Here is a 25,427-nt window from a genome sequence, read left to right as displayed (position 1 = left end):
TCTGTCAAGTGTCTCCAGTCCCTCTAGAGACAGACTCTGTGGTGCTGCTTTGTATAGCTGTTGTGCAGCCAGCCGTGATGATCATAGCCTGAATGACACATTGGCCAACAAAAACAACCCATTAGCTCCCGGTGCAAGTCTGTTACTGTAGGCGACGAGCGTGAAAATATGATACACACTTGTGATTTTGGTTCTAACTAAAGTATATCTAACTGAATATGACTCCATAAAACCAGAAAGCAGTTGTATCAGGTATGACCCAACCAAAAGGATACATAAGTGGACAAAATATGGGGGGGTAGACAGGCAGCCACAATAAGGCAGGGTTCCCAAAACTTTCATCCCACGACCCCCAAAGTAATAGTGCAAGTGACTAGCAACCCCCCCCCCCCCCACTATAAACGTATGTAAACATTATATATATATATATATATATATATATATAAGCACGCACTATAGGCGTGAAAATCAAAAGAGCTGTTCCTTTATTATTTGCTTGGTTTTATTTTAAATTTAGCCACTAGTTTTATCTTGTGTTAAAATCATGGCTAACTTATGCTATTTCTAACCGTTTTTACATTTTGTTTTATTTCTGGAAATCAACTTGCGACCCCCCCTCTCTGGCTCGCGACCCCCCTGTGGGTCCCGACCCCCATGGGAATCACTGCAATAAGGGACCTTTTATGAATGTGAGGTATTTTGTTCTGCTTTGTCTCCATCTCTCAGCACTGGTGTGCAATAGCAATAAGGACAGGGAGACTATGCCCTGGCATCCTAATGATGACAGAAAACAGAACTCAATGTTGCCCCTGTTCAAGGTATGCACCTGCATTAGCTCAGAGAAGGAATTAGCAAATGCCTCAATGCCAGTTAAATTGGGCAAATTTTTGATATCATACCTAAATCAATAGATTTATTGGATACTATTTGAGGGGGAATGACTCTGCTTATCAAGCCTTAAATCTAGTATGCAATTCTAAAATTAATCTCTTTATTGAAGCCGATCCGACTGCCTTAGTGCTGGTTTAGTACTACAAACACACAGAAAAGATACTCATAATGTCAAGTCAATGCATGGATTCGTTGTTTATTTGGTATGCTGTTAACTTGACATCTCTGTGGAAGTGCTCTTGTGTTGTATCATGTATACTGTAAATAACTGAGTAAACTCAAACTCACCGCAACAAGTTTGACCACTCCTGTGATATTGAATAATATGTGCAGCATGTAACATTAAGCTCAGCTTGTCAGGTATCAGATGGACATGCCATATCCAAAACATAATTGTCAGTTATTTACTGTAACTGTATTATACACTACAATTGTACAGGATAATTGTAGTTTTTTGTAAAATATGACATGATATTTGGCTGGTAACAGCAGAGAATGCAGTCTGGAGATTTACAGTTGTCTTTGACCTATTAATGCTAAAAACGCCAAGTAAATGTAGAGCCTCAGTGTTCTGTCTTCCTGTGACCTGGAGACTAAAACCTCCCCTTTGTGCATTCTTCTACAATCTCCTCTGTAAACTGAGCGGGGATATTCTAGTGAAGGGGAACAATACACTATTTATAACCTGAGTTTAAGTAAAAAAAAAAAAAAAAAAAAAAAAAGACTGCTTTGTTACCTTCTTGGTGTCCCTACACCCAAGCTGCTGAACAATAGAGAAGTCTGCTTCAGTCCAATGGAAGCATTCTTGAAATATCTGCAAGCTGCTGTTTTGGGGACTTAAACTGTTTCATAGTGAGAGTGAGAGGACGTCAGGTGAATTAAACCCAATTTTCACATAAGCACATTTCACCTGCTCTTTTTCTCCACCTATCCTGCAACTGCAAATACTTTTTTATCCTGAGTTCAGCGCAAAATGCATTAGATGCCAATTGGGTGGTTGTCACTTTAACAAAATACTAGGGCTTTTAGGGCTATTAAGCCATGTGCAGACATTCACTACATGTCAAGGATTGTATAAGCATCTCCAACAGTGACTAATTCAAGACGTTTGAAGACATTTACAGAAAGCAAGTGTCCTCTCATGAGTGCTTATTTTTGTGATAAAGTAAGATATGTGAAGTCTCCATATGAATATGGATAGCCTAAGTTACCTTACTTTTAAAAAGGCACTACGATACAAGACAGTGGCTTTACATGGTGCTTGTCATCACTCTCATCTCCTACTCCGCAGTTAGTTCTCTGAAGCAAAGATTAAAGCAGCATACCCAGCTGATGCCTCGTATGGTCGGGGATTTCCACTGAGGAGCGGTCCGGGAACACTTGGTAATTGTGACTCCGAAACAGATGCATCTTGTCTCAGATCCAAACAAGCGACAAACAACTTTCCCAGTCAGAAGCTGTGCACGCGGACTCTGCACCTCCAGACATTGTTCACAGCAAAAGTATCACCCCGTCCGCCGCGTTTTCTTTCTACTGCGCACCGACGACACACCGCAGCGTCATGCGCTCCGGATATTTTACGACAAAATCCAGGCAGGATTGTGTACGTCGTCCCTGAAACCAAAACCCAGACCGGCTACCTTCGACAGACGTGTCTGCCTCTCAGTGAGGACGGAGTGTGTAGGCTTCAGCCATCCCTGGCAGCACAGGCGCACTGCTGTGTTGCGTGTGTGCGCTTTTTTTTGGGGGCAGGGAACTAACAGGGAGTCATCAGAGAGACGGCCTCCTCTGGCATTTTGTACCGCCTAATTAATTGCATTTGATTCATTTAACTTGACACCTGCACTCCGTGTGTACGTGGGCAGGTGCACACTGTACCTTTTGTCCTTTTATTTTTAAACGTAAACAAGAAATGTAGCCTAATGTGACACCAGATATACATATTTCACTGACAGCACAGATGCTGTGTTTAAAGGTGACTAATAGCCTACTGGAAGTTTGTGGTGAACAAAATCCCTACATAGACACAGAATGACACAAATATGTGACAAAGAAAAAATCTATGGCTAGATCTCCATGTTCTCTTTAAAATACCTCATCAATATGTCACACAGCAAAATATTTTTAAGTATTATCTGGCGTATTCCATTTTTTTTATATCTGAATAAAGAATCTTTAAATTTGCAAAAATATGTCCACTAGTTGAATTATTTAGTATTAATTTGATACCTTTTTAAAACACATACATTGTAAATAGTTCTGTGAAATCTCTAGTTATTTACTTTAGATTTCACAGTACACTACTGTGCAGTGGGGCTCGAAAGTTTGGGCACCCCAGGTAAAAATTTGTATTACTGTGACTTCAAGAAGATTGAAAAATGTCCAAAAGGCATCAAATGACAGGATATAGTGTTGTATAATATGTCACAAAAAGTTAAATTTTATTTCCATCATTTACATTTTCAAAATAAAAGAAAACAAAAAAAATGGCACCCTGCAGAGTTAATACCTTGCTTTAACTCCCGCTGTCACTATATTATACGAATGTCTAATCTGTCATTTGATGCCTTTTGGAGATTTTTCCAACTTTTTTTGGCTTCTTTACACATTAAAACAAATGTTTACCTGGGGTGCCCAAATTTTCAAGCCCCACTGTATATGATTTTCACAGTAGAATGCTGTAAAGTTTACATTGCAACTTTGTCAACATGACAAAATCACAGTAAGTATTACAGTTAAAATCACAGTTGTGAAATTATTGCTGTAAATACAAAATCAACATGTAGCCACTATAGTACTGTAAATAGTAAAGTAAACTACTGTATTTTACTTTTTTATCTTATGTTGTGTTTTTGTTTTTGTTTGTTTTGTTTTGTGTTTTACAATGAATACATAAAATACTGTAAATGGAAGTACCAGTAACTTGCTGGCCAATTGTTGCCGGTAAGTACTTGTAAATTGTAAAATAAATTTGTTACAGTGTATGTGTTAATTATCTTTATTATCAGGGTTTCTTGGATGTTTATAAATTTCAACCCAGTCCAGTGGAAAACAAGCTTAGAGTTAATTTAATTCATAATTTATTTCATTTAATCCTCCACCATGGATCTCCACCTCACTCTTCTCTGTGCTAAGGTCTATACTTCTTGCCAGGTGGTCCCCGTCTTGGTCCGTTTCATCAAGTGTGTACCGCCTCCAGTTGGATTTAGGTCTCCCTAGCTTCCTCTTGCCTCGGGGATAATAGTCCAGAGTTCATCTTGCTATGTTCCTTGGATCCTTCCTAAGTGTATGACCCATCCATGCCCACTTTCTGGATTTAATTTCAGTGTGGATTTGCTCCTGGTTCATGTGTCTCCACAGGTCCACATTTGACATCTTGTTGGGCCACCAAATCCTCAGTATGTATCTGAGACCATTAATGAACACTTGTAGTTTATCGATGATTGTTTTGATGAATTTACAGGTTTCACAGCCATGTAGAAGGGTAGATTTTACGTTTGTATTACGGGTTGGGCAATATATCGATATTAGATCGATACTGTGAGACTAGATAATGTCTTAGATTTTTGGATATTGTAATATTGTGACATGACATAAGTGTTTTTGTATTGTTCTATTATTTGCCTTTTCACCCCTTAGACATTATTTCTATGTTACTGATGATTATTCATCTAAAATCTAAGTATGAAGATATTTTGTTAAAGCACCATTTGTCAACCCCAGAATATCGCCGCAATATCTTTATTGAGGTATTTGGTCAAGCATATGGTAGGATCGCATTTTCTCCCTATTGTCCAGCCCTAGTTTGCCTTGAAAATTCAGATTGTGGTGTTTCTAGAGAGCTGTACCAGTTGGAGGGTTCTAAAGGCATGTCTGGCTTTGCTAATGCGGAGCTCGACATCTTAATCAGCTTCTCCATCTGTGCTGATGTTCCTTCCCAGGTAGACAAACTCGACCACATCTTCCGGGGATTGCTCCTTGATTTTGATAGGTTGGTGGGTTTTGGTGTTGAGTCTCATGACCTTGGTCTGCTCAACATTCATCCTGTTTGCTGTGTTCATGCAATCTTGTGGTCTTGAGTTGGACGTGTGTATGTGTTTCTGAGATCAGAGCCAGATCATCAGCAAAATTGAATACAATTTATTTTATGTATTAGAATACAGAAAATCACACAAAAAAAGGAAATTCGGCTCCGTCAAACTTCATAATTGAAAAAGGCATTTAAAGTAGAACAATAGGATTTTGCAAGGTTCCATAAAGTTAAAGTTTCACATGATTCTTTTCAAGAAAGTCCATGACATGAACTGGGAGGTCTAGGTGGGTTGGTATGGAATGACCCATTTGTAGCTGTGCTTAAAGGGTAATTACCGTCTTTGAAATTGGTCTGGTATTAAGCGTCAACCCTGTAACCGGCAGCCACAGATTGGGCTGCCGTGTAACCCTATGGTGCAAATGTTCAGTCAGTTTAGTCCACTAAAAGTGCCGTTTTTGCCACTGAAAGGCTCTAATTATCATTCTAAGTGTCTGGCAACATTATGGAAAGGATCCCTAAAGAGATTGTCCTTTTAAAAGCCTCTTTGAGACTTTTCTGTTTAGCCAGAAACAACTTTAAGATCACGAGCGCCTAACCTACCAGACTCCATTTACAAAAATATAATAAAATACTTCTAAGAGTATCTCATCAAAATTGGTATACTATGTGTTAATTTCAACCAAAACTAGGGTTGTGAAGGTTGGGGAAAAGTGGAAAGACGACCCAAAACCGCTTTCTAGTTTTATTTTGTTTGTTGACTTTGAATGAAGTGTATTTTACGATGCTAAAATTACTGTTTATTTACATGGAGTCTGGTGGCTTTAGCGAATACAATTTCGTGGATCTTCCTCTTTAACAGAAAGGATGACCGTCTTGGAAATCCTTTCCATAATGTTGTCAGAAACTTAGAATATTAATCTGAGCCTGTCAGTGGCAAAACGAGCACTTTTGTAAACCCAGATACAAGCTGCACAATTGCCCTATCAACTCACATTGTAGCTTGTTTCGCTGCTGCCGACTGCAGCGATCTCGCTTAATACTGGACCAATGTCAAAGATTGTTGTTCCCATCTGCCTCTTAAACACAAAAACATATGAAAATACGGTCCAGGTTGAAAAAACATTAGTTACCCTTTAACCTGCTGGTAAGCTACCCGTTTCACAGTTCACCTGCCTCCGTAAATTTACAAGACTGGGTCAAGGTTATTAAAGGAGTCAATGTTCCTTGCAGTCACTGTATAGTCTAGTTTGCTCAGTGTAGTAGTTCAGGGCAGAACACTTGAGCTGCAGAACTCTGCACACACACACACTTATCAGGCTGTCCAGCTGTCTGGCTTAACCGGGTCTGTATAGGCATGGACTCACAGATAAACAAGTTTCAAGGGCAGAAAACAGTTTAGGTTGGAGAACTGAACTTGGTGTGTCTCTTATCGGGAGTTTGGTACAGTTCCAGTTGACAGTTTAATGACAGGTGTTTGTCCTTTGCACAGGTGTTAAATTGTTACCCATTACTGTTTTATGGATTCTTAAAACTCATGATGCAGTATATTGTACCAACAGGTGTTAACGTTCAGGTGTGAATGCATCTTGCTATGTTGCTTTTAGCCTCATCTTTCTCTATGTCTATTTGTCTATGTATATTTGTGTTCCAGCATAGAAGCAGATGACTTACTTCACTTATGTCTGGTGTACAACGCCTTGGTGGGGAACAGATGGATTTGACCAAGTTCTCCATCGAGGAGATAGGTTGAACAGTATCTGTGTGAAATAAAACAGGATAACAATAAGTTTCTTTACCAAGTACCAAGCAAGAAACATATTCATGCATTTGTCATGTTATTCGTGGATTCATGGCCAAAGCAAAAACAAATAGATGTAAATGTGCAGACTGTCAAACAAGGACAAGGGGACCTTCTATTTAACTTGATTTCCCATGCACCTCCAGTTATGACTGTGTCCTGCAGCCTGGATATGTTACGTAAGACTTGTTTAAGTCCCTGCTATTGTTCCAGTGCAAGGCTGCCCTTCCTGTGCTGACCTCAATGCCAGAGTCAGTTTGCCATGCCTTTCCACAAGACGCACACAGACAAGAAGACTAATTGTGTCCTGCTTTCCTGTGCTTCGGTTTGGTGGTTCCTCTAACTGGAAAGATCCAAGAGGGCAGTGAAATGGAACTGCCTCTTCTGTGCTATATAGTGAATAGTCCAGCACCTGTTGTATGTTACCTCTGTTTTAGAGATTCGTGCTCCTTTCCCAGTCCTACTCCATTAGCGTGTGTGTTGAGTGAATGACAAAAGCCTACAAGCTCAAATCCCTTGGAATCACAACCCCACCTTCATCTCAGTTGCATAACAGAAGCTACATTGCACACCCTGTAAAAAAACAGTAACTCCTTACAAAGTGTAGAGATCTTAAGGATGCTCCGGTCAGAGCTGTCCCAAATCCAATATTAATGGTAAAGCAGTCAAAGCAAAGTATGCAAGTGCGGTTGATATGTTTTCCGTGCTCCGGCTAAACTTATGTGTCTCTGTCTCTTCCAAATGCCGCACAGGGACTCTCTATATGTTCCAAAATTGAGACTGTTCACAATGAAGGAATCCAGTTTTCCTTGTTATGTCCTCCTGAGGGAATGTAAACATGATAGCTGATAAAGAAGAGCACATTGCTAAAATGTGTCTGTCTGATGGTATCTGACAAAGTGACTTATTTATCTTGTGTGCACAGCGGCATATCACTGAGAAAAAGATGCTGGTTTTGGGGAATTTGTGGTAGTTCTGAACCAAATACAAACTGGACCAAACTGCTTTTTAGAAGGTTAATCTACACTGGATGGGGATAATCTCAGGATTGATTTACAAAAAAATAAAGCCAGAAATTTCAATAATTGGTTGTTGCTTTGTGGCCCTGGGATTGACATGAAAGGGACCTTGTTTGAGGCTCAGAGAAAACTGTTCAGCTGTTCCATCTCACAGGAGAGACTAAATGTAGGCTGCTGACACCTTGGACTCTTCAGTGACTCAGGTCCCGCGTCATTTTGCAGTGAAGCTTCAGTTCACATCACAGACCGTTAAGTTAATATTAAATCAATATTTATACAGTCTATGGTTCACATGCAAGTCTGGCATTTTGAAAATAAATGCTGCCCTCTATTGAGAGCACTTATGCTCTACAATCCACATCACGTGGAGAGGAAATTTCTTAAAGCCTCAGGCAAATGTACACATAAATTCTAAGAATCTATACACTGATTCCCTTTTTTTATATAGAACCAACTCAAGCATCAAAACTACATAAATGAAGTTTTAGTGATGATGTGAATGCACTTATATTGTATTACACTGGTGAACTAATAATAGTTTGAGTTTTTCGCTGTGTTGTCTGTGTTTCTCTTATTCTGTATTTGTGTGTGTTTCTATTTGGATCCTCCGGGGATGGGAGTGGGATTTCCTGCAACACATCTACGCCCATGGAATGTGTACTTTGCCAAAAGGTCTTTGTTGTGCCTGTCTGGTGGTACACACACACGCACACACACACACACACACACACACACACACACACACACACACACACACGTACATGTTTCCTTCCTCTCCCCTGTCCAGTAAGCAGTGACAGGCAGAGACTTATTTATTTCTTTTTGTTTGACCCCGTGGTCAAACGAAGACTGAAGCACACGAGCAAAAGCAATAAAATAGATGATCATTTTTTTCTTTTCTTTTTTAAATCAGTTTGTGAGCATCGTTCTTACACGTGTACCTCCTGCTGCTCAGTCACATGTTGATACCTGCAGTCATATTAGACAATAAATAACTTGGTTTTGTTTTGAAATTTTAAGCAGTCAGTAATATAAATAATCTGTATGTATATAAAAACTCTGCATAAAATTTGCTATTTCTCTTAAATTGGCATGGCATAAAGCCCATTTTCTGTCAGAAGAAATAAAATAATGATATCTACCTCATACACCACACAAAACAGCAGTATATTATATTATTTTAATTAGTAATAATTAGTAACTCACCACTAGCACACTCGTGTGGGATTCTTCAGCTTTTTGGCTCCCATGCGTTTGGGTTTTTTGCTTTCTCTTTTCAGCCTTTGCTTTTTCTCATATGCCGGAGGATGAGTTTTCAGTCATTGCTGTTTATGTGAGTTGTGGGGAGTGTTGCTGAACTTAGCTTCCTGCATCTTTCTGATTGGCTGTGAAGATAGTGCAGCTGAGGGGGGGGGGGGGGGGCACAACATCCTTTACTGTAACAGCTACTAAAAACCACAAGACTGCTTTGAGCACAGATTTAAATTCTCTTCACATGTGTACTTGCTAGATTTACAGTCAAACTATACCACATTGCTCAGAATAAATGATAATGTTGTGCTTTAATGCTTCCTGCAGATACGTTTTCCTGCGTGCTACCATTTAACCACAGTCCTGTTTTTATGTGAATATCTCCTCTTTGTAGATTTATTCACATTTTTTACATCTTGTATTTAATAGTTGTGGAATGTAACAGTACATTTAATTAAGTGCTGTACTTGTGTGCTGTGATGGCCGCAGTAGCAGCCACACATGGAAACAACAATAACTCACTAGGGTTAACTCTCTCTTGTTTGAGCACATTACACAATATACAACACATGGACACACACTTTAGTTCTACAAACAGTTTATTTAGTTGAGTTTTCCATTTGGGTGCACACATTTAGTTAACTTTGTCAAGTTAGCTAATTTCAGGTTCATTATCTTTGTTTAAGTCACATTCTGTGAAATTAATACCTTTCTTTTTGAGTTCCCAGTTCCTGGGGAGTTGGTGCTGGGGGTCGTTGGCTGACGGACGAACAGCCCTCCAGTTGACTCTAAGCTGTTTAAATAGGGAATGGATAATTGGACTGCGCCATGTTTAACCCATGTCGTCGGGGGGGCGAAGAGTATTTAATTTTTGAGTTGTGTTCTTTTCTTTTCTAGTCATACTTTGTTATGATTTTTTGATTTATTTATCCATAGTTCATATTAGTTAGCGTTGGTTTAACATGGGTTGTAGTTATTGTGGTTTGTCTATATAAGATGTCGGTCTACCCCCTTTGTGTCAGAATGGCCTGATCAGCCACTATGTAAGTTTCCCTCATATTTGGTCTGTTAGGTCCAGCTTAGGTTAAGATTAAGGTTAAGGTTAAGGTTGAGGTTAAGGTAAAGGTACCTGGGTTAAGTTGTGTTTAGTAGACCTCTTTTATGGGCCAGAACTTTCTGTTTTCTGTAAATTATTTTTTTTGTAACTAAAAACCTGTTTTTTTTGGGAAAACCTACTTTTTACTTTATTTATTTTATTTTATAAATTCAGGACAGTGCTAACTTCAATCTGCAGTCCAATAGGCAGGTTGGAGTTACAGTAAAAAAAGACATAGGATAGTAACATTTAGTATATAAAAACAAGAAAAAACTAAAAGAAAAGAAGAAAAAAAACAAAAAAAAACAATTCGTAAATTACTAAAAATTTAAAATGGAAACACAAGTTAGCGGTGGTTACACGTTTGGTTAGCTCTAAGCCACAGCTTTACCTGGCTCTTAAAGGAGGCCAAAGTGGGAAGCTCCCCTATAGTTGGGAGAAGTGTGTTTTATAGTGCACTACCTTTAATAGATGCATTATAGTGCAAAACCTACTTAATGACTCCTCACGCCTGCCAGCTTGATCCCTCACAGGTTAACTAATTTGATGTGATTGTAAATGACTTATTTCCATGTTATGCTACTTAATACAATTCTGGAGAAAATATTGTACTTTTTACTCCACTACACTCCTCTGACAGCTTTAGTTAGCACTTTGCAGACACAGATTTTACGTATTAAACATAATCAACTTATAAAACCATAAGTTCTGTAGTGGCGAATTGTCCTCACATTGAACAAAACAATCTAAAAACTCACTGTCCAACAGCCACTGAGGCACAGAAGGAGTGATTCTGGCTCTGGTAAAAAACCATCAGCCCTCCCCGGGGTCTACCTCCCACATACCTGTTCACCTGTACATGTAGACTACACCTGGTGGCTAAGGCTGCCTGGTCCTTTCAAAACAAAAGCACCAACCGAAACTAAAAATAACCCAAATAAAACACTAATGAAACAAATGTATGTAGCTGTATGTTTTAATTGATTATATTCATTTATGACATTTATATTCATTTAACCAAATTAAATATTAAACAATTACAACAATGATACAACAAGGAATATTCCAACAAGTTCATCAAATGTTTAGGATGTAATATGTTAGACTTCTGAACAGTAAGTAAAAGTTCAAATCAGCTCCACCTCCAGCAACTACCACAGAGTTGTTTTATTAACACATTAATGAATCAATTTTATTAACACAACAAAGACATTTCCAGGATAATTGCCTGACATCAAGTGCTTGGGTGACACACCGTATGTCCCTCTGTTTTCAGGAAACACAAACTTTGAGTAGACAAGCTACACACAACTAAAGAAATTTAAAAATTCTCCCATCCTAGAATGTGTAGCCAACACATTAATTAACCAGAAACAATAATTCATTAGTAAAACTAACCATTTTCTCAGCATTATGAGTATTTTTTACTTTGATACTTTAAAATAAAGTTCCATATTTAGTGACATTTAATACAGGACTTTTACTCGTAAATGAGTTGTACAAATCAGTCTGTTTTTGCTACTTTTTCTTTTGTTTTTGATTTGTTTGTCTTTGACAGTTTGTATTAAACAATGCTTTTATTTCGTTGCCTCACTATGAACGTATGCAACATCTTATAGATTATTATATTTTTAAACAACAAATGCCTTCACAGTGAGTTGTCAATGGCCTCCATGTAACCACAAATAAAGACCTACTGTAGACCAAATTAAACGATTTGGCACCAGAAGTTTCCACTTGCCGTTTGTCTTTGTTCCACTAGAGGCGGTGTGTTGGCGAGTTGGGGGGGTTTCCTCAGTGCAAAGATATTTAATGTGTAAGTGATAGATGACTCTGCGGAAAATTGTTGAAAACACACTCGGAACATATTGTTTTTTTTAAACACAGCAACATCAACTATTTTGTATTTCAAGTGTTTTGTAGCAGTGAAGTATATGTAACCGAAGACAGTCCTCACGGATATGTTTCGGCATCGGCTAAAGACTGGCATCCATTGGGGAGCCACGGTGGGGGTGTTTCTGGATCGTAGCGTGCCATCTTTGCGGTGGAGCTGCTACACCAGATAAACACTTGGTTGCTGTGTAGCTAGCTAGCTGCTGCCTGTTGGCTTGAAATCGAAATTATGTCATCGGAGTTTGTGGGTTGTATCAGGTACTCGAACCGGCTATTACTTAGCTTTTTCTAAAGCTAGTCTTGCTAACAACGTCGTTCTCCCTAACGTTAGTCTATTAGCCCAGGGGAATTTTATGTTGTCGTTTTCCTTTCGTTTGTGTCTATGGTATTACATAATGAGGCGTTAGCTAAGCTTGTTGATGTAGCTAGCTTAATAAACATACGCCATACTTAACGCCTGTTACAAACATTTGGAAGGCAGTAATTGTGTTTTACAATGGGAGTCCGCAGAATTTACATTAGCATAGGCTATGCTACTTTTGGAACCCTGGTTGGACTTTCGGCTTTCCTGGTCTGGAATATAGCATACAAACAGCCATGGACGGCGGCCATGGGAGGCCTGTCAGGTACGTTAACACACCTAGCTAGCACACCTAAGACACATCGTTCTCTGTTAATGTGAGTGTCTTCTTCATGTAATATCGGAGCGTTTAACTCAGGCTGCCTAATCCTTCTACAAGGCCTGCACAGTCAAACATCACCATAATCATATAACAAGGTGTTTGTTGTATGTTGTTTTCTTTATTTAGTCTCACCCTTGTTACCACTAATGTATGTTGTTTTCATTATTTAGTCTCACCCTTGTTACCACTCAGATTCCTAACACATTTTTTGCTGTCAGTGTTGGCTTTAATTCATTTTCGTTCTATTTTAGCTGGCTGAATACTCTAATGTAGGTCACACTTGTGCAGATGACCGGATTTGTATCTTATCCACTTCCCCAGCATCACTATTAAGCTTTAACTCCGCCGACACTAGTTTTAATGAATGTCAGTTTTGGAAATAAAAATAACAAATCAATAGTAATGTTTGTGGGGAAACCCCACATAAATGTTTTAATGTTTTTTTTTAATACTAACTTACTTACTTAACCATATATAATGTGTTGTTGTTTTTGTTTCAACAGGAGTTTTGGCGCTTTGGTGTCTTGTCACACACATCATGTACCTGCAGGATTTCTGGCGCACCTGGCTCAAAGGCCTCAAGTTCTTCATCGCTGTTGGTGGGCTCTTCTCAGTTTTTGCAGTGACGGCTTTCATTGCCTTCCTAACTCTCGCCATCACACAGAAGCAATGTAATCCTCCCTCTAATGTTCCTAGTTCATAATGAGTAATCAGTATAATAGAGAATTAGAAGAAGTCCTTAGGACTCCCACCTACTGCTTATTAGAGATTTTCTGAAGCAAAGTTTTCAACTTTCTGCTTTTTCTGTCCCCCAGCTCCTACTGACCCGAGGAGCCTGTATCTCTCCTGTGTTTGGAGCTTCCTGACTCTGAAATGGTCCTTTCTCCTGGCCTTATACTCGTACAGATATCGCCAGGAGTTTGCAGACATCAGCATCCTCAGCGATTTCTAGTCAGTACTGATTTTATAGTCTGCGATGGACGTTTTAAGCTGCCAGCAGTAGCTGATCAAAGAGCTTTTGTAACAAAGAGGAAGGAGTAAATCAGAGGCTGGAGTCATCTGACTCATACTACATGGAGTTACACTTGTTGTACTTGCTTAATCTCTGTATTTGTATTATTACCTGTTCTCCTACTTTCAATGATCCAGATACTATGTTCCTGCAAGTAGCCAGAAGTCTAAACCTCTGACTACTGGAACTGATTTTAAATTGATTGCTCTAGGCTGTTTATTGAGAGACATGCTGTGTTTCTTCAGACGGATTTTATCATGAGATTGTTTAATCTTAAAACAGCTAACGCGTACAAGGAAATCCCCACCATAACAGGCTTTTAATCAAATAAGTTGTTAAAGTGAAAATACTCCCAAAAGCTGAAATCCTCAATACCAAAACTAAAACCTACCTGAAGCCACTCTAATTGCTAGGTTGACGATGTTTGTTGGAGTGCTTGAATGTTTGTACCCACATGAGATTTTTCAGAGTTGCAGTTTTAAACCATAGAATACTCTCCTCACTAGTGTCTGCAAATTCCGTCTTATAGCTCCCTTTTTTTTTAATCCATTCAGCAATATGAATATTTGAATTCTCATTTAAAGCTTTCTAGAGATGGTAGTTATTGTACTTACTTTCTCCCTTCACACCCTGTTTTTCTTTCAGTAGAATTGAAAGGGCATTCGTGTGGAATTTGTGCTTTTCATGTTTATTTCCACCAGGGGGAGACTTGCATTTTTCAGTCAAGAGTCCACTGGAAAATTATGACATTCCTTTTAAGAGAAAACACTAATCAAATTGAAAAATGATTGCACTTTAGTCTTCTATATTGATGCCAATGTTTTGCACTCAAATCCTAATATAATGGAATAATCATGTTTTACACATGGTCATCTCTGTCTATCCCTTTTTTAAATGTTGAAAGACAATATATGTCATTTATTTTAGTGTTATAATGATTTGTGTAAGTCAAGTTTAACTAGGCTGTGTAAGTGGTTAAGTCCCAGCTGTTGTTCATGTCTGCCTGCTACCACAAAACATGTTTCTGTGAATTTTTGTTGTTGAGCGATTATGAATGTGAGGATGCTACATGTAAATAGAAACTGAACCCATTAAAGTTGCATTCATTGGTAATTCCATCATGTCTCCTTGTCTATACTACACAGATACAGCAGCATTCTAACAAACCAACAATCTAAGTGATTCAACTATTCCAGCAAGGTTGTATGCTCTGAAGCGTTACAGTTTCTAAGCTCCACCCATAAGGTGTAGAGGGTCTTTAGCATAGCTTGATAAGGAATCAGACAAGTGGGCAATACACACATCTAAGCCACTTGCCTGCAGGCGTTGCACTTCAACAATAAGGTACAGCGCTGTCTTTTCATACTTCTACTTGAACAACTTCAGAATCAGATTGTGAACGTACAGACATTGAAAACGTGTGTTAAATTCTAGGCCTCAGCTCATGATTTGCTATCATTTTTTATTAATTTATTGGTACCCTGATTCGAGGAGGACACATCTCTGTTAAAGACAATGGCAGAGATTAATCAGAACACAAACTTTTACTAAATTTACTTGAGCTAATATGCAGCTCTGTCTTTTACATTGAGCTATTTCTTCTTGAGCTTTAACCCTCCTGCCTTAACAATTTTCACAATGTTACAAGCACCTTTTTCCCCTAAAGTTAAAAATGCTTTTTGTTAGTTGGTTGCCAATTTTTGACCATTTGTTTACTCCAAATAGCAACATGGCCATGTTTTAATGTGCAGATGTTTGGTATTGTTGATTTTCTCATAGAACTTGTAATTTGGGAGAATTTTTTCTACAGCGTCCATATTTTAAGACGCATAGACTGATCTTGTGCGTGTGCTATTATTTACCTGGTCTTGAGCAAATATTTTAGCAGTCCACCTACTTGTTGGCTGATCCTACACCCTTCAAGGTTAGATGAAGGCCTTGCACTTGAAATGTGCCAACTAAATGTAAAACAACAAAAGTACAATCCTAAAGATCCCATTGTGTCTACAATTGTATGAATATACTGTTAATTATGTTTTACGTGTAAAAAGTCAACTGTGTAAACTTCTTCTAAGCATGTGCTGTTGAAGCAAAATGGTGTTGATGCTACCTTGAAAAATATAATTCCTTATACTGCACCATGATGACATAGTATTAGAGAGATCTTTTTATGGTCTTAATGGGTCTCAATATGCTATAGCCATGCACAGGGACCGCCCACGTTATGTGATTGACAGGCCGGCATACAACCTCCCAGACTTTGACAGAGAGTTTGACAAGAAGAGTCGACAATTCCCCATTGGAGAGAAAGTGAAGAAACTCTTCAGGTACAGAATTGCAATCTCGCTGCACAGTCGAGTCTTCCCATCACGCAAACTCTTACCTTTGACAAGCTTTGTGTTGTGCTCAAATAACGGAGAGCCCTGCAGCTATAAAGTCTAGTCGTTCTGTGGACTACTTCAAAGTAACAACCAGACAATCCGAGCTCTTCAACGAGTTTCCCTTGTTTGTTTCTGTCAGGTGCTCTGTGCTGAGACTCAAGGGCTTGTTACTCAGACATCTGCCTGTACTGAGCTGGCTGCCCAAGTACAAAGTGAAAGACAACCTGCTGTGTGATGTCCTCAGCGGGGTCAGCGCCGGCACCATTCAGGTTCCCCAGGGTCAGTCAGTACTCTCTCTGATGCGTCTGTATAATACCCTCTGACTGAAGCTATCTGCAGCGACGTTGGCGCCTGTATATTACATCGTGTTTGGATTTTTCTTGTTGATTTATGTGACAGTTATAAAAAAAGGTTCCTGTTCTTTCCAGGCATGGCATTTGCTCTTCTGGCAAGTCTTCCTCCTGTCAATGGTCTCTATTCCTCTTTCTTCCCCCTCATCCCGTATTTCTTCATGGGCACTGCTCACCAGATGGTTCCAGGTAAATTAGATTGATTTATCTACAGCAGTGTCATGTGATGACAGTGATAAGTTGCCAGAGCTGTACAGTGCAGATCAGCTGCGGTCAGCCTGACTGCACAGCTTGTAGCATGGCAAAGAAAATAAATGTGACACACTACTTTTTATGTCTAGGTACGTTTGCTGTCCTCAGCATTATGGTGGGAATCGTGTGTCTTAGGCTGGCGCCTGAGTCAGACTTCAGTCATTTCAATGCCACACTTAATTCTACGATAGTGGACACAGACCGGATGAATGAGGTTCGTCTGGGAATATCTGGAACCCTGGCCTGTCTCACTGCAATCATACAGGTACTCGGCTAAAATCAAAGTCAGTTAAAGCTTAGTCTTTTAATGTGAAATGTTGTCCTTGGGTCGAATTGACCCGTTTTCATATATCAAAGTTCTTTTTAACTGCCCAATTTTAAATTGCCAAATAACATAATTGAAACACATTGCACCTTCTACCTTTACTTTATATTTTTATATTTCTTTCCCTTATATTTTGTATTTTTATATTTTGTGTCAACACTGTAAAGGCGTTGCTTCAATCTCATTGCACAGGTACTGCACTTGTGTATAATGACAATAAAGGAATTCTATTCTATACGCTTTGGAAAGTACAAATCTCTACTTTCATTAATTTTGGGGTGTCTTATTTAATTTTATAGCATTTGAAAAAACCCTGAAGTGGTTTTGAAATAGTATTGAGTAAAAGTTGACATATTCCAGTCTGTGATTATCCATCCACAAACTTTCCTTTTATTCCTAATTTCTGCTTTTCTAACTAGAACATTAGGTATAATTTTCTATAAATGAGGTGTGTTGACCATAAATTCCAAAAATAACTGTAAATTAAAGTTAGTAAGTTAGTGTTACGTGGTGTTGAAAACGTCAAAAAAAAGTGACAAACATTGAAAAAAGGGATAAAAATGTAAGAAAAACAAAGAAAGCAATAATAGAATAAAAGTGTTGATTTTCAATTTTCACAAGGGTGTAAACGCGACACTGTGAGAACTACTTATGTGTGTGCAGATTGGCCTTGGCTTCATGCAGTTTGGGTTTGTAGCCATCTACCTGTCGGAGTCCTTCGTCAGGGGCTTCATGACTGCTGCAGGACTGCAGATCCTCATCTCAGTGCTCAAGTACATCTTTGGCATCCAAGTGCCACCTTATAGTGGTCCGCTGGCCGTTATTTATGTAAGTGATTCCCCATATAGTTGTCAAAGAACATCCAAATACTTTGGTTGTATGATTGGTCATTAAAAGTTGATATTTAAATGTTCTGTTGCAGACTCTCGTAGATATTATACGTGGCCTTCCTGATACCAACATAGCGTCGTTGGTATTCGCTCTGGTCAGCAGCATAGTTCTGATGGTGGTGAAGGAGCTGAGTGCACGCTACCGCCACAAGCTGCCCTTTCCCATTCCTATGGAGATCATAATTGTAAGTAGTTTACAGTCGTCATTTCTCTGAGGACACAGAAGTGCCTATTTTAGTTTTTGGTTAATTTCATGAAGCTGTTGCACAGATTTGTTTCGTGGATTTGTGACATATACTGTATAGAACATCTGGACTAAAGTGAGTATGGATTCCTATTCTCCACAGGTGGTGGTGGCTACAGCCATCTCGGGCCCGCTGCATCTTCCTGAGATCTATCACATGGACATAGTGGGAGAAATTCCTTTAGGGTAAAGCATACATAACCATACTTTATAGGGCTGCACAACATATCTGTTTTTTATCATCATCATGTTATCAACTGGACCAAACACATTGCGAAAGGCTGTGACAGATCGCAAAAACCACACAACGGATTTGTTTTGTGTTAGTTCATATATCAGTAGAAAGCTGCTCTGTATAATATGACTGCCATTCATTTTTTAGTGGTGCCTTTTAAAATACAATTCAATTAGTTCAATATTAGAATGCTTTCATTTGTTTTAGATTCAACAAGCAGTTTTTTTGTATTTCAGCAGAACAATGAAAGGAGCATAACCAAGTACACTTTACTATCTGCTTTGTTAAGTAATAACATCATTGTTATTGCATATTTCCCTCATTTTGTGCAGCCCTAATGCCCTAATCAATAGTAGTTTCATTAATTCAAATTACTCATGCAATTTAGATTTTCTTCTTGTCTCTCTTTTCCAGATTCCCAGCACCCATCCTGCCAACAGTGAATCAGTGGGAAGACATGTTTAGCACAGCTTTCTCCCTGGCCATCGTGGGGTACGTCATTAACCTGGCAATGGGCAGGACACTAGCAGCTAAGCATGGCTACGACGTGGATCCCAACCAGGTAACAGCATGTCTTTTCCTAGTTTGAAATATGCATTTTATTCAATTTTGTAAATACAACAATCATGTTCTTGCGCAGGAAATGTTGGCTCTTGGCTGCAGCAATTTCCTGGGGTCCTTCTTTAAGATCCATGTGATCTGCTGTGCCCTGTCGGTAACCCTGGCGGTGGACAACGCTGGTGGAACATCCCAGGTGAGTGCTGCATTACAGCTCCCACGTACTGTAACTGTAATTGAGCTCAAGTGGTGTGTGTCATTCATCAAAGGCAGGGTTGGTAATGCTGAAATTACCATCTCCTCGGGGCTCCTTCTAACCCCCCGCCCCCCGCCCCCCGCCCCCCACTGCAGATGACGGCTCTTTTTTGATCCTTTTTCAGAGCCCATAAGTTATTTTTTTTGCTGTCGGAATGTAAAGACCATTTCTAACAATATAAAAAATTGGTTATTGAAAATAGTTATCAACCCTGCCTTTGAAGTGCAATTTCATAAAATGATATGTAGTATGGACAACAAGAAAAGAAAAATCTTCAAGAAGAATTCTGGTCGATTCCAACACGTAGCTCTGTTGTTTGTAAATGTGGAGTGCTGTCAGTAGAGAGAAAAACTAAACCAATCTGTGCTGCCTACACCAAGTTATCCTTCTGCTAGCGTTAGCACCCAACAGGCTTGAACAGGGCAAGTTTTAAAGGTGTTTTTCGCTTCTAAACATGTTTAAAATGTCATTAAAAGTGCCTTCCAATGCACAGTGATTCCTTCTGAGGGAACACAGTGAATCTGACTGCTGTAGGTGTGGAAGAAATGTATGAAAGTTGTGTTAATTCAGTTGTGTTTAGTTTCTGTGTTGAGGAGGCAGTTAGAGAGCTTAGGGACCGTCCACATACTACAACGCGGAAAAGCGATAAAACTAAAATAGGTAGGCTATCTATTGAATGATTAAATAAGGTAGTGTCTCCAAACTTACATCAATTATAACTTGTCTCTTGATAGTTGGACTATAGCACTTACGTTAAAAAATAAGCATATGCTTATTTTAGAAAATATGTTTTTATCTCTTTTCTGTGTTGTAGTTTGTAGACGGTCCCTAAGCTCTCTAATTGCCTCCTCAACACAGGAACTAAACACAGCTGAATTAACACAACTTTCATACATTTCTTTCACATCCTTAGCAGTCAGATTCACTGTGTTCCCTCAGAAGGAATCACCGCACATGTGTAGGCACTTTTAATGACATTTTGAACCAGTTTAGAGGCTAAAAACACATTTAAAAACCTGCCCTGTTTGAGCCTGTTGGGTGTTAACTCTATCAGGAGGATAACTCGGTGTAGGCAGCACCAATTGGTTTCATTTTTCTCTCTACTGACAGCGCTACACATTTTCAAACAACAGAGCTACGTATTGGAATTGACTGGATTTCTCCTTTAAATTGCTAACTACTGCACCTCTGTTGCTGCCCTCTAATAGTTTGCCAGTCTATGTGTGATGCTGGTTGTCATGGTTACCATGCTGGCATTGGGAACTTTCCTGAAACCACTTCCAAAAGTAGGTGGACATTGGACTAATACTTGAAAAAGTAGACAAAAAGTTGAAGTAGCGGTAATAGAAAAACCTCGGCATGATCCGTGACCTATGTAATCTTGGTTTCCCCAGTCAGTGCTTGGGGCCTTGATTGCAGTCAACTTGAAGAACACGCTCCTACAGCTCTCTGATCCTTATTACTTATGGAAGAAGAGCAAATTGGACTGTGTAAGTCAAAGCCTTGTCTGCACGATTGCAGCACAATGTGACGTATGTTTTTCCTCTGTATATTTTATCTTATTCTATTGTTCTTTCTCTTCCAGTGTGTGTGGGTTGTGTCATTCTTGGCCACATTCTTTCTCAGCTTGCCTTATGGAGTCGCTATCGGAGTGGGCTTTTCCATCCTCGTAGTGATATTCAAGACACAGTTGTGAGTAAACGCTCTATATTTTTGAAGCAAAATTAAGAAAAGAAGTTGCAACAAAGTGTACATGTTTCTTAATGTGTTCCTCGTAGTCGCAATGGTTCGGCAATGGTTCAAATCATGGATACGGATATCTACAAAAACCCAAAGGTGTACAGTAAGGTATGAAAAAGATGTACTTGTGTTTATTTTAGTTTTACACAAAATGCAAGAGGAATTGCGTCTCATTTATTTGTCTCAACTCCACAGGTCGTGTCAATAGCAGGTGTGAAAATAGTGAACTATTGCTCACCACTCTATTTTGCAAATGCTGAAATATTTCGCCAGAGAGTCATCAAAAAGGTACAGTGAAAAAATGGCCTCTTTTGCTGTCATTTAAGGTTAGTATGTGGCATATGGGAGTTTATGTAGGCATGTTTGTGTCTAGACCGGACTGGACCCTGGTAAAGTTATCCTGGCCAGACGGAAGTTCTTAGAAAAAGAACAGAAACAAAAAAGAAAAGAAGAGAAGAAGGAGAATGAGACAAGAAGGCGGAAACCCAGCTCTTTGGCGACCATGAAGACCCAGGTGGGATGACACGTTTGTGTTTGACCTAGAAGCTCACAGCCAGAAACACAAAGCTTTTTATGATTCTACTGTCATGATTTCCCATTAAGTTAAACATGACACAGAAAAATACAACCTGTGATCTTTTCTGTGCACTTGACTCTTATGCATTTCCTTTGAATCTAGACCATATCTCAGCTTGAACTGCAAAATGACTTTGATATGAATGATGGCAGTGCCAGCAAACCTGAATCTCCCGTCAGCTATGTCAACTTCCACTGTAGTGACATTGAGCCGGGCGAGCAGGCGTCTGAGCAAGAGCCACCCAGCCCCACACTGGTGTCCCAGCCTATGCCCTTCCACACCCTCATCCTCGACTTGGCAGGGGTCTGCTTCATAGACCTAATGGGCATCAAAGTATTGATTAAGGTATAAGTGTGTTTGCAAAACTACAGTATCTTTAATCTCAAAACTAATAATTATATATGCATTCAATGGATAGTATGGCACCCCTAAAAGGTTTATTAAGAAGCTTTTTTTCAGGGTTCATCCAAAAGAACCTCACATGGAAAGGCTCTTTTAGATCACTGACAAGTTTTCTATTTAATTAAATGATAATAGTAACAACCAGGGGCGTAGCATAAAATTCTGGGCCCTGTATAAAGGTATTCTCTATATGGGCCCCTTCCCGCATCCACAGCTATTCATTCTAGTATCTTTTTGGGTCCTCCTCACATGAGGGCGCTGGGTACTCAGTCCCCTTTTTCCCCCAGTCCATTGCCCCTGGTAACTCGAAGGGCACTCGGAGAGTGCAGAACTCCGCCAAGGCCACACCATATCTCGCAATGTTAAAACAAGTGTTTGTGTATCCACTCTATGATTTGGATCTGCTCCAAAGTATATTGGCCCATGCTACACTCATCCATCAAGTTTCATACAAATCAAGCCACTAGTTATTTTCCGTAATGCTGCTGACCAACCAACTAAACTGTGAGAATAACCCTGAAGTTCCTTACTGAACATTTTCATGAGAGTGTTTAAGTATGGAAGTATTTCAATCCGAGTTCTTTACTTCCCTCACAGATGAACTCAAGCTACACAATGCTGGGCATTAAGCTGTACTTGGCTAATGTTCAAGGTAAGATCTTAAGTGCATTTCACACTTGTTGGCTAAAATGAACAGTTGGCATGGATACGTAGACCTAGTCATTCCTTCAACATTGAGTCCATAAAGTAGAAAGAGATTACAATTGTAAGTCAGAGATTTAATTTCTAAACACTCGTCATAGGACACATGGACTTTCCATTTCCTTGAGAGATAAAGATATAATGGTGATCCACAGTAACTGTAATTAGTCGGTATTGATAACCTTTAAAGGGATACTTTGCTACCAGCTTTGTGTCATAACAATGTGGGTAGTAATGTGGAAATGAACTATGGTATACTTCCCTCCATCCTGCCAGTGCCCAGATCTCCGTGCTCATCTCCCAGCCCAAAGACATCATTTTGCAGATTTTCGCTCAAACTAAATATTGTACTTTTACATACAGACACAAAGAGTATAGAAGCGGCTCGAGAGAGATGCCATATTCTCTTTCTCTGTTTTGTTTTCTGTGACTTGATCTCATAACGTCACCCACCTGTGGGAGTGTTTATTGTTCTGGTGAGGTACAGTGCACTCTAGTAGTTGTAGGTCTTCTGCTTTTTGAGCGATACCACAGCCCCTTTTCTTTCTTTTTTTTTACTTTAGCCATGTAGCACCAATTTAAAAAATATGTTTGCTCCATTCTAGTGCATAGACAGCCCAGTTTTATGAAAAGACCCTCTTTTCTACTTTAAGCATGACACTTTTTTTGGCCAGTGTAGCCCTTTCATTTCTCTTTACACAGCACATGAAGGTACTTGTGTGATGTGTGTTGTCTTGTGGCCTGCAGCCCCGGTGTATGAAGAACTGGAGGTTGGAGGAGCTTTTGATGGCGGCAATATTGCCCGCAGTAATCTCTTCCTTTCTGTCCACGATGCCGTTGTGTTTGCTCAGCAGACCACTGGAGAGAGACGAGTCTCCCCAAAGGTAGCCCCCCCCCCCCCCCCCCGCTGTACAAAATAACCTTATCATACAAATCCTTGTCATAGCATCACATACAAACACCCGCTGTTCAAGGGTTTTAAAGTTAGTGGCATAAGGAGAGATTTTATTTTCTAAGTACCAAATTCCTCTTTTAGCACGGCTTTTGTCAGCTTATCTGGTTCAACAAGGGTAAACAGTAATATCACACAGGTTTTTGTGACACATTTAGTGCCACAGCAAACAGAGTTGTAAGTTAGACCAAGGTCATGCTGCATATTGTAGCTGTGTGCCTGATTTCCGCTTCACTTTACCACCTGATAAGCATAGGCAACATTTGAAGCATCTGACTGGACTGCTTTGTCTTCAGCAGGATTTTAACACTTTAATAATAATACTCTTATTTATAGAGCACTTTTCAAAATCCACGTTGCAAAGTGCTTCACAAAACAGAAAAAAATGAACCAGAACAGTCATAAAATACATCAGGTTGACAAAAACTAAACCCAAATCCGAAAGGATTAAGGGTCAGGCATTGAGTAATGAAAGTCGCCCAGCGGAGCTAACTGGTCGTATCTTGCCAGTCAAAAAGAATTGATCTCCAAATGCAAATGAGGAAATATCATTCTTATATGAGTCTCCTTTTTCACCTACAAGGTCAATATTGTTTTCCACTAATGACAAAACAACAAATTATCCGTGCATTTATATGGCACTAAGCTTTCAATCTGACTACTCATGTGCTTTAAATACAGATATTTATACTATAATCTTTCCCAACTGTATGTATCTAGTGTCTAGATGTTTATATTTTTCAGGTTTTTTTTAGACGCTATATATTTATATTTATCACTCTACATGCTCTGCACCACCCTATTTAAAAAGCATTTGAGCATTTATTTATTTTAATTCAAAAAATAACCCACTTTTCAAAGGCGTTTCTAATTGTTATGTGCTGTGTTCTTTTACTTTGAAACTTTGACAATTTTGTACGACAGTGTACTGGGTATGACAATAACAAGTTGAACATTATGGAGCGTTCCTCTTTACTACTCTCCTGTAGATGCACTTTAGGGGTATCAGCTCTTTTGTCTGACAAATGGCGATATTGCTTAGAACAAGCTAAGTGGTCTTTCAAACCGTTTTTATTGTAAACCCGTGAACACAAACAATGTCTCAATGCTCAAGTTCATGTGTAATCCCGGTCATACAAAGTTTCATGCTGTGTCGAGCCTTCTTAGTGTTTCAAAAATAGTGATTTTGATGTTATTATAGAAGTGTCCCTAGCACTCCCATTCGATAGGCCATTTGACCCAAAACAAAAACACGGTAAATCTTAAAAGTGGCGCTTCCATCATAATTATGCTTTTAAACAAAGGTTTGACTCGGTACATTCACGAAAAGACCCTAGGTTGCATTTTGGCGAGAGTTACGCTTTAAAGGCGGATGTGCACAGATCACTACAAGTTGTAAACAGTAATGTAACCCTTGAGTGTGTGATAACTTTCTAGATCACTTTAGAGTTATTTTAGCTAAAGCTTGTCTATATGTATTCTACAACTGACATTATTGCTTAGGGAACAAAGCAATGTTGTTTTAATGACTTTAAATGTGTACATTCACTTTGTTGGCTGCAGGCAGAGAGAGCACGACAGGAACTTGCCTTTAACATTAATGAGAAGACGGATCTGGAGCAGGTATGCACCAGCTCGCCCATGCAAAAGCATACAAGCATGATACAAAATGACAAACTGGCCTACTTCACCATGAAACCATTACTCTATATCTAAGAGTAGTTTTACTTTTACAGGAAATGTTTTGAGCACTGATCGCTGCAGTGAAGACGTGCGGGAGAAACATGCCGAAGATACTAACCGTCAACTTTCAATGTCACTGTAATTTATGGAAATGTATTTTTTGCCAAATATTTTCTGTGTTTCATCTCATATTTCTTTTTCTGG

At 39.2% G+C, this 25,427-nt stretch overlaps 3 protein-coding genes across 3 annotated transcripts in view; 2 read left to right on the top strand and 1 right to left on the bottom strand.

Annotated features, from left to right (window-relative positions):
• The window catches only part of rapgef3 (Rap guanine nucleotide exchange factor (GEF) 3), a 23,661-nt gene extending 21,042 nt beyond the window's left edge, over positions 1-2,619 (bottom strand). The window contains 2 exon segments of the mRNA XM_032520280.1: positions 2,217-2,243; positions 2,245-2,619. Of these exon segments, the coding sequence (XP_032376171.1) occupies positions 2,217-2,243; positions 2,245-2,301 (84 nt within the window). The 5' untranslated portion in view covers positions 2,302-2,619.
• On the top strand, positions 682-25,427 carry LOC116692194 (solute carrier family 26 member 9). The gene is made up of 21 exons (XM_032520281.1): positions 682-694; positions 14,722-16,003; positions 16,197-16,336; positions 16,486-16,596; positions 16,749-16,924; positions 17,648-17,812; positions 17,907-18,059; positions 18,222-18,304; positions 18,768-18,915; positions 18,994-19,107; positions 20,376-20,453; positions 20,562-20,657; positions 20,753-20,859; positions 20,946-21,015; positions 21,103-21,195; positions 21,281-21,421; positions 21,587-21,829; positions 22,484-22,538; positions 23,336-23,472; positions 25,104-25,163; positions 25,277-25,427. Exons 2-21 carry the CDS (start codon positions 15,879-15,881, stop codon positions 25,286-25,288), a joined length of 2,307 nt encoding a protein of 768 aa, XP_032376172.1. The 5' UTR covers positions 682-694; positions 14,722-15,878; the 3' UTR covers positions 25,289-25,427.
• On the top strand, positions 11,910-14,791 carry slc48a1a (solute carrier family 48 member 1a). Its single transcript, XM_032520282.1, has 3 exons — positions 11,910-12,607; positions 13,168-13,335; positions 13,480-14,791. The coding sequence occupies exons 1-3, from the start codon at positions 12,478-12,480 to the stop codon at positions 13,614-13,616; spliced, it is 435 nt and encodes a 144-aa protein (XP_032376173.1). The 5' UTR covers positions 11,910-12,477; the 3' UTR covers positions 13,617-14,791.

The sequence above is a fragment of the Etheostoma spectabile genome, chromosome 7 (assembly GCF_008692095.1).
Source record: "Etheostoma spectabile isolate EspeVRDwgs_2016 chromosome 7, UIUC_Espe_1.0, whole genome shotgun sequence".
Lineage (NCBI taxonomy): Eukaryota > Metazoa > Chordata > Actinopteri > Perciformes > Percidae > Etheostoma > Etheostoma spectabile.
This window is presented reverse-complemented; position numbering and strand designations above follow the sequence as displayed.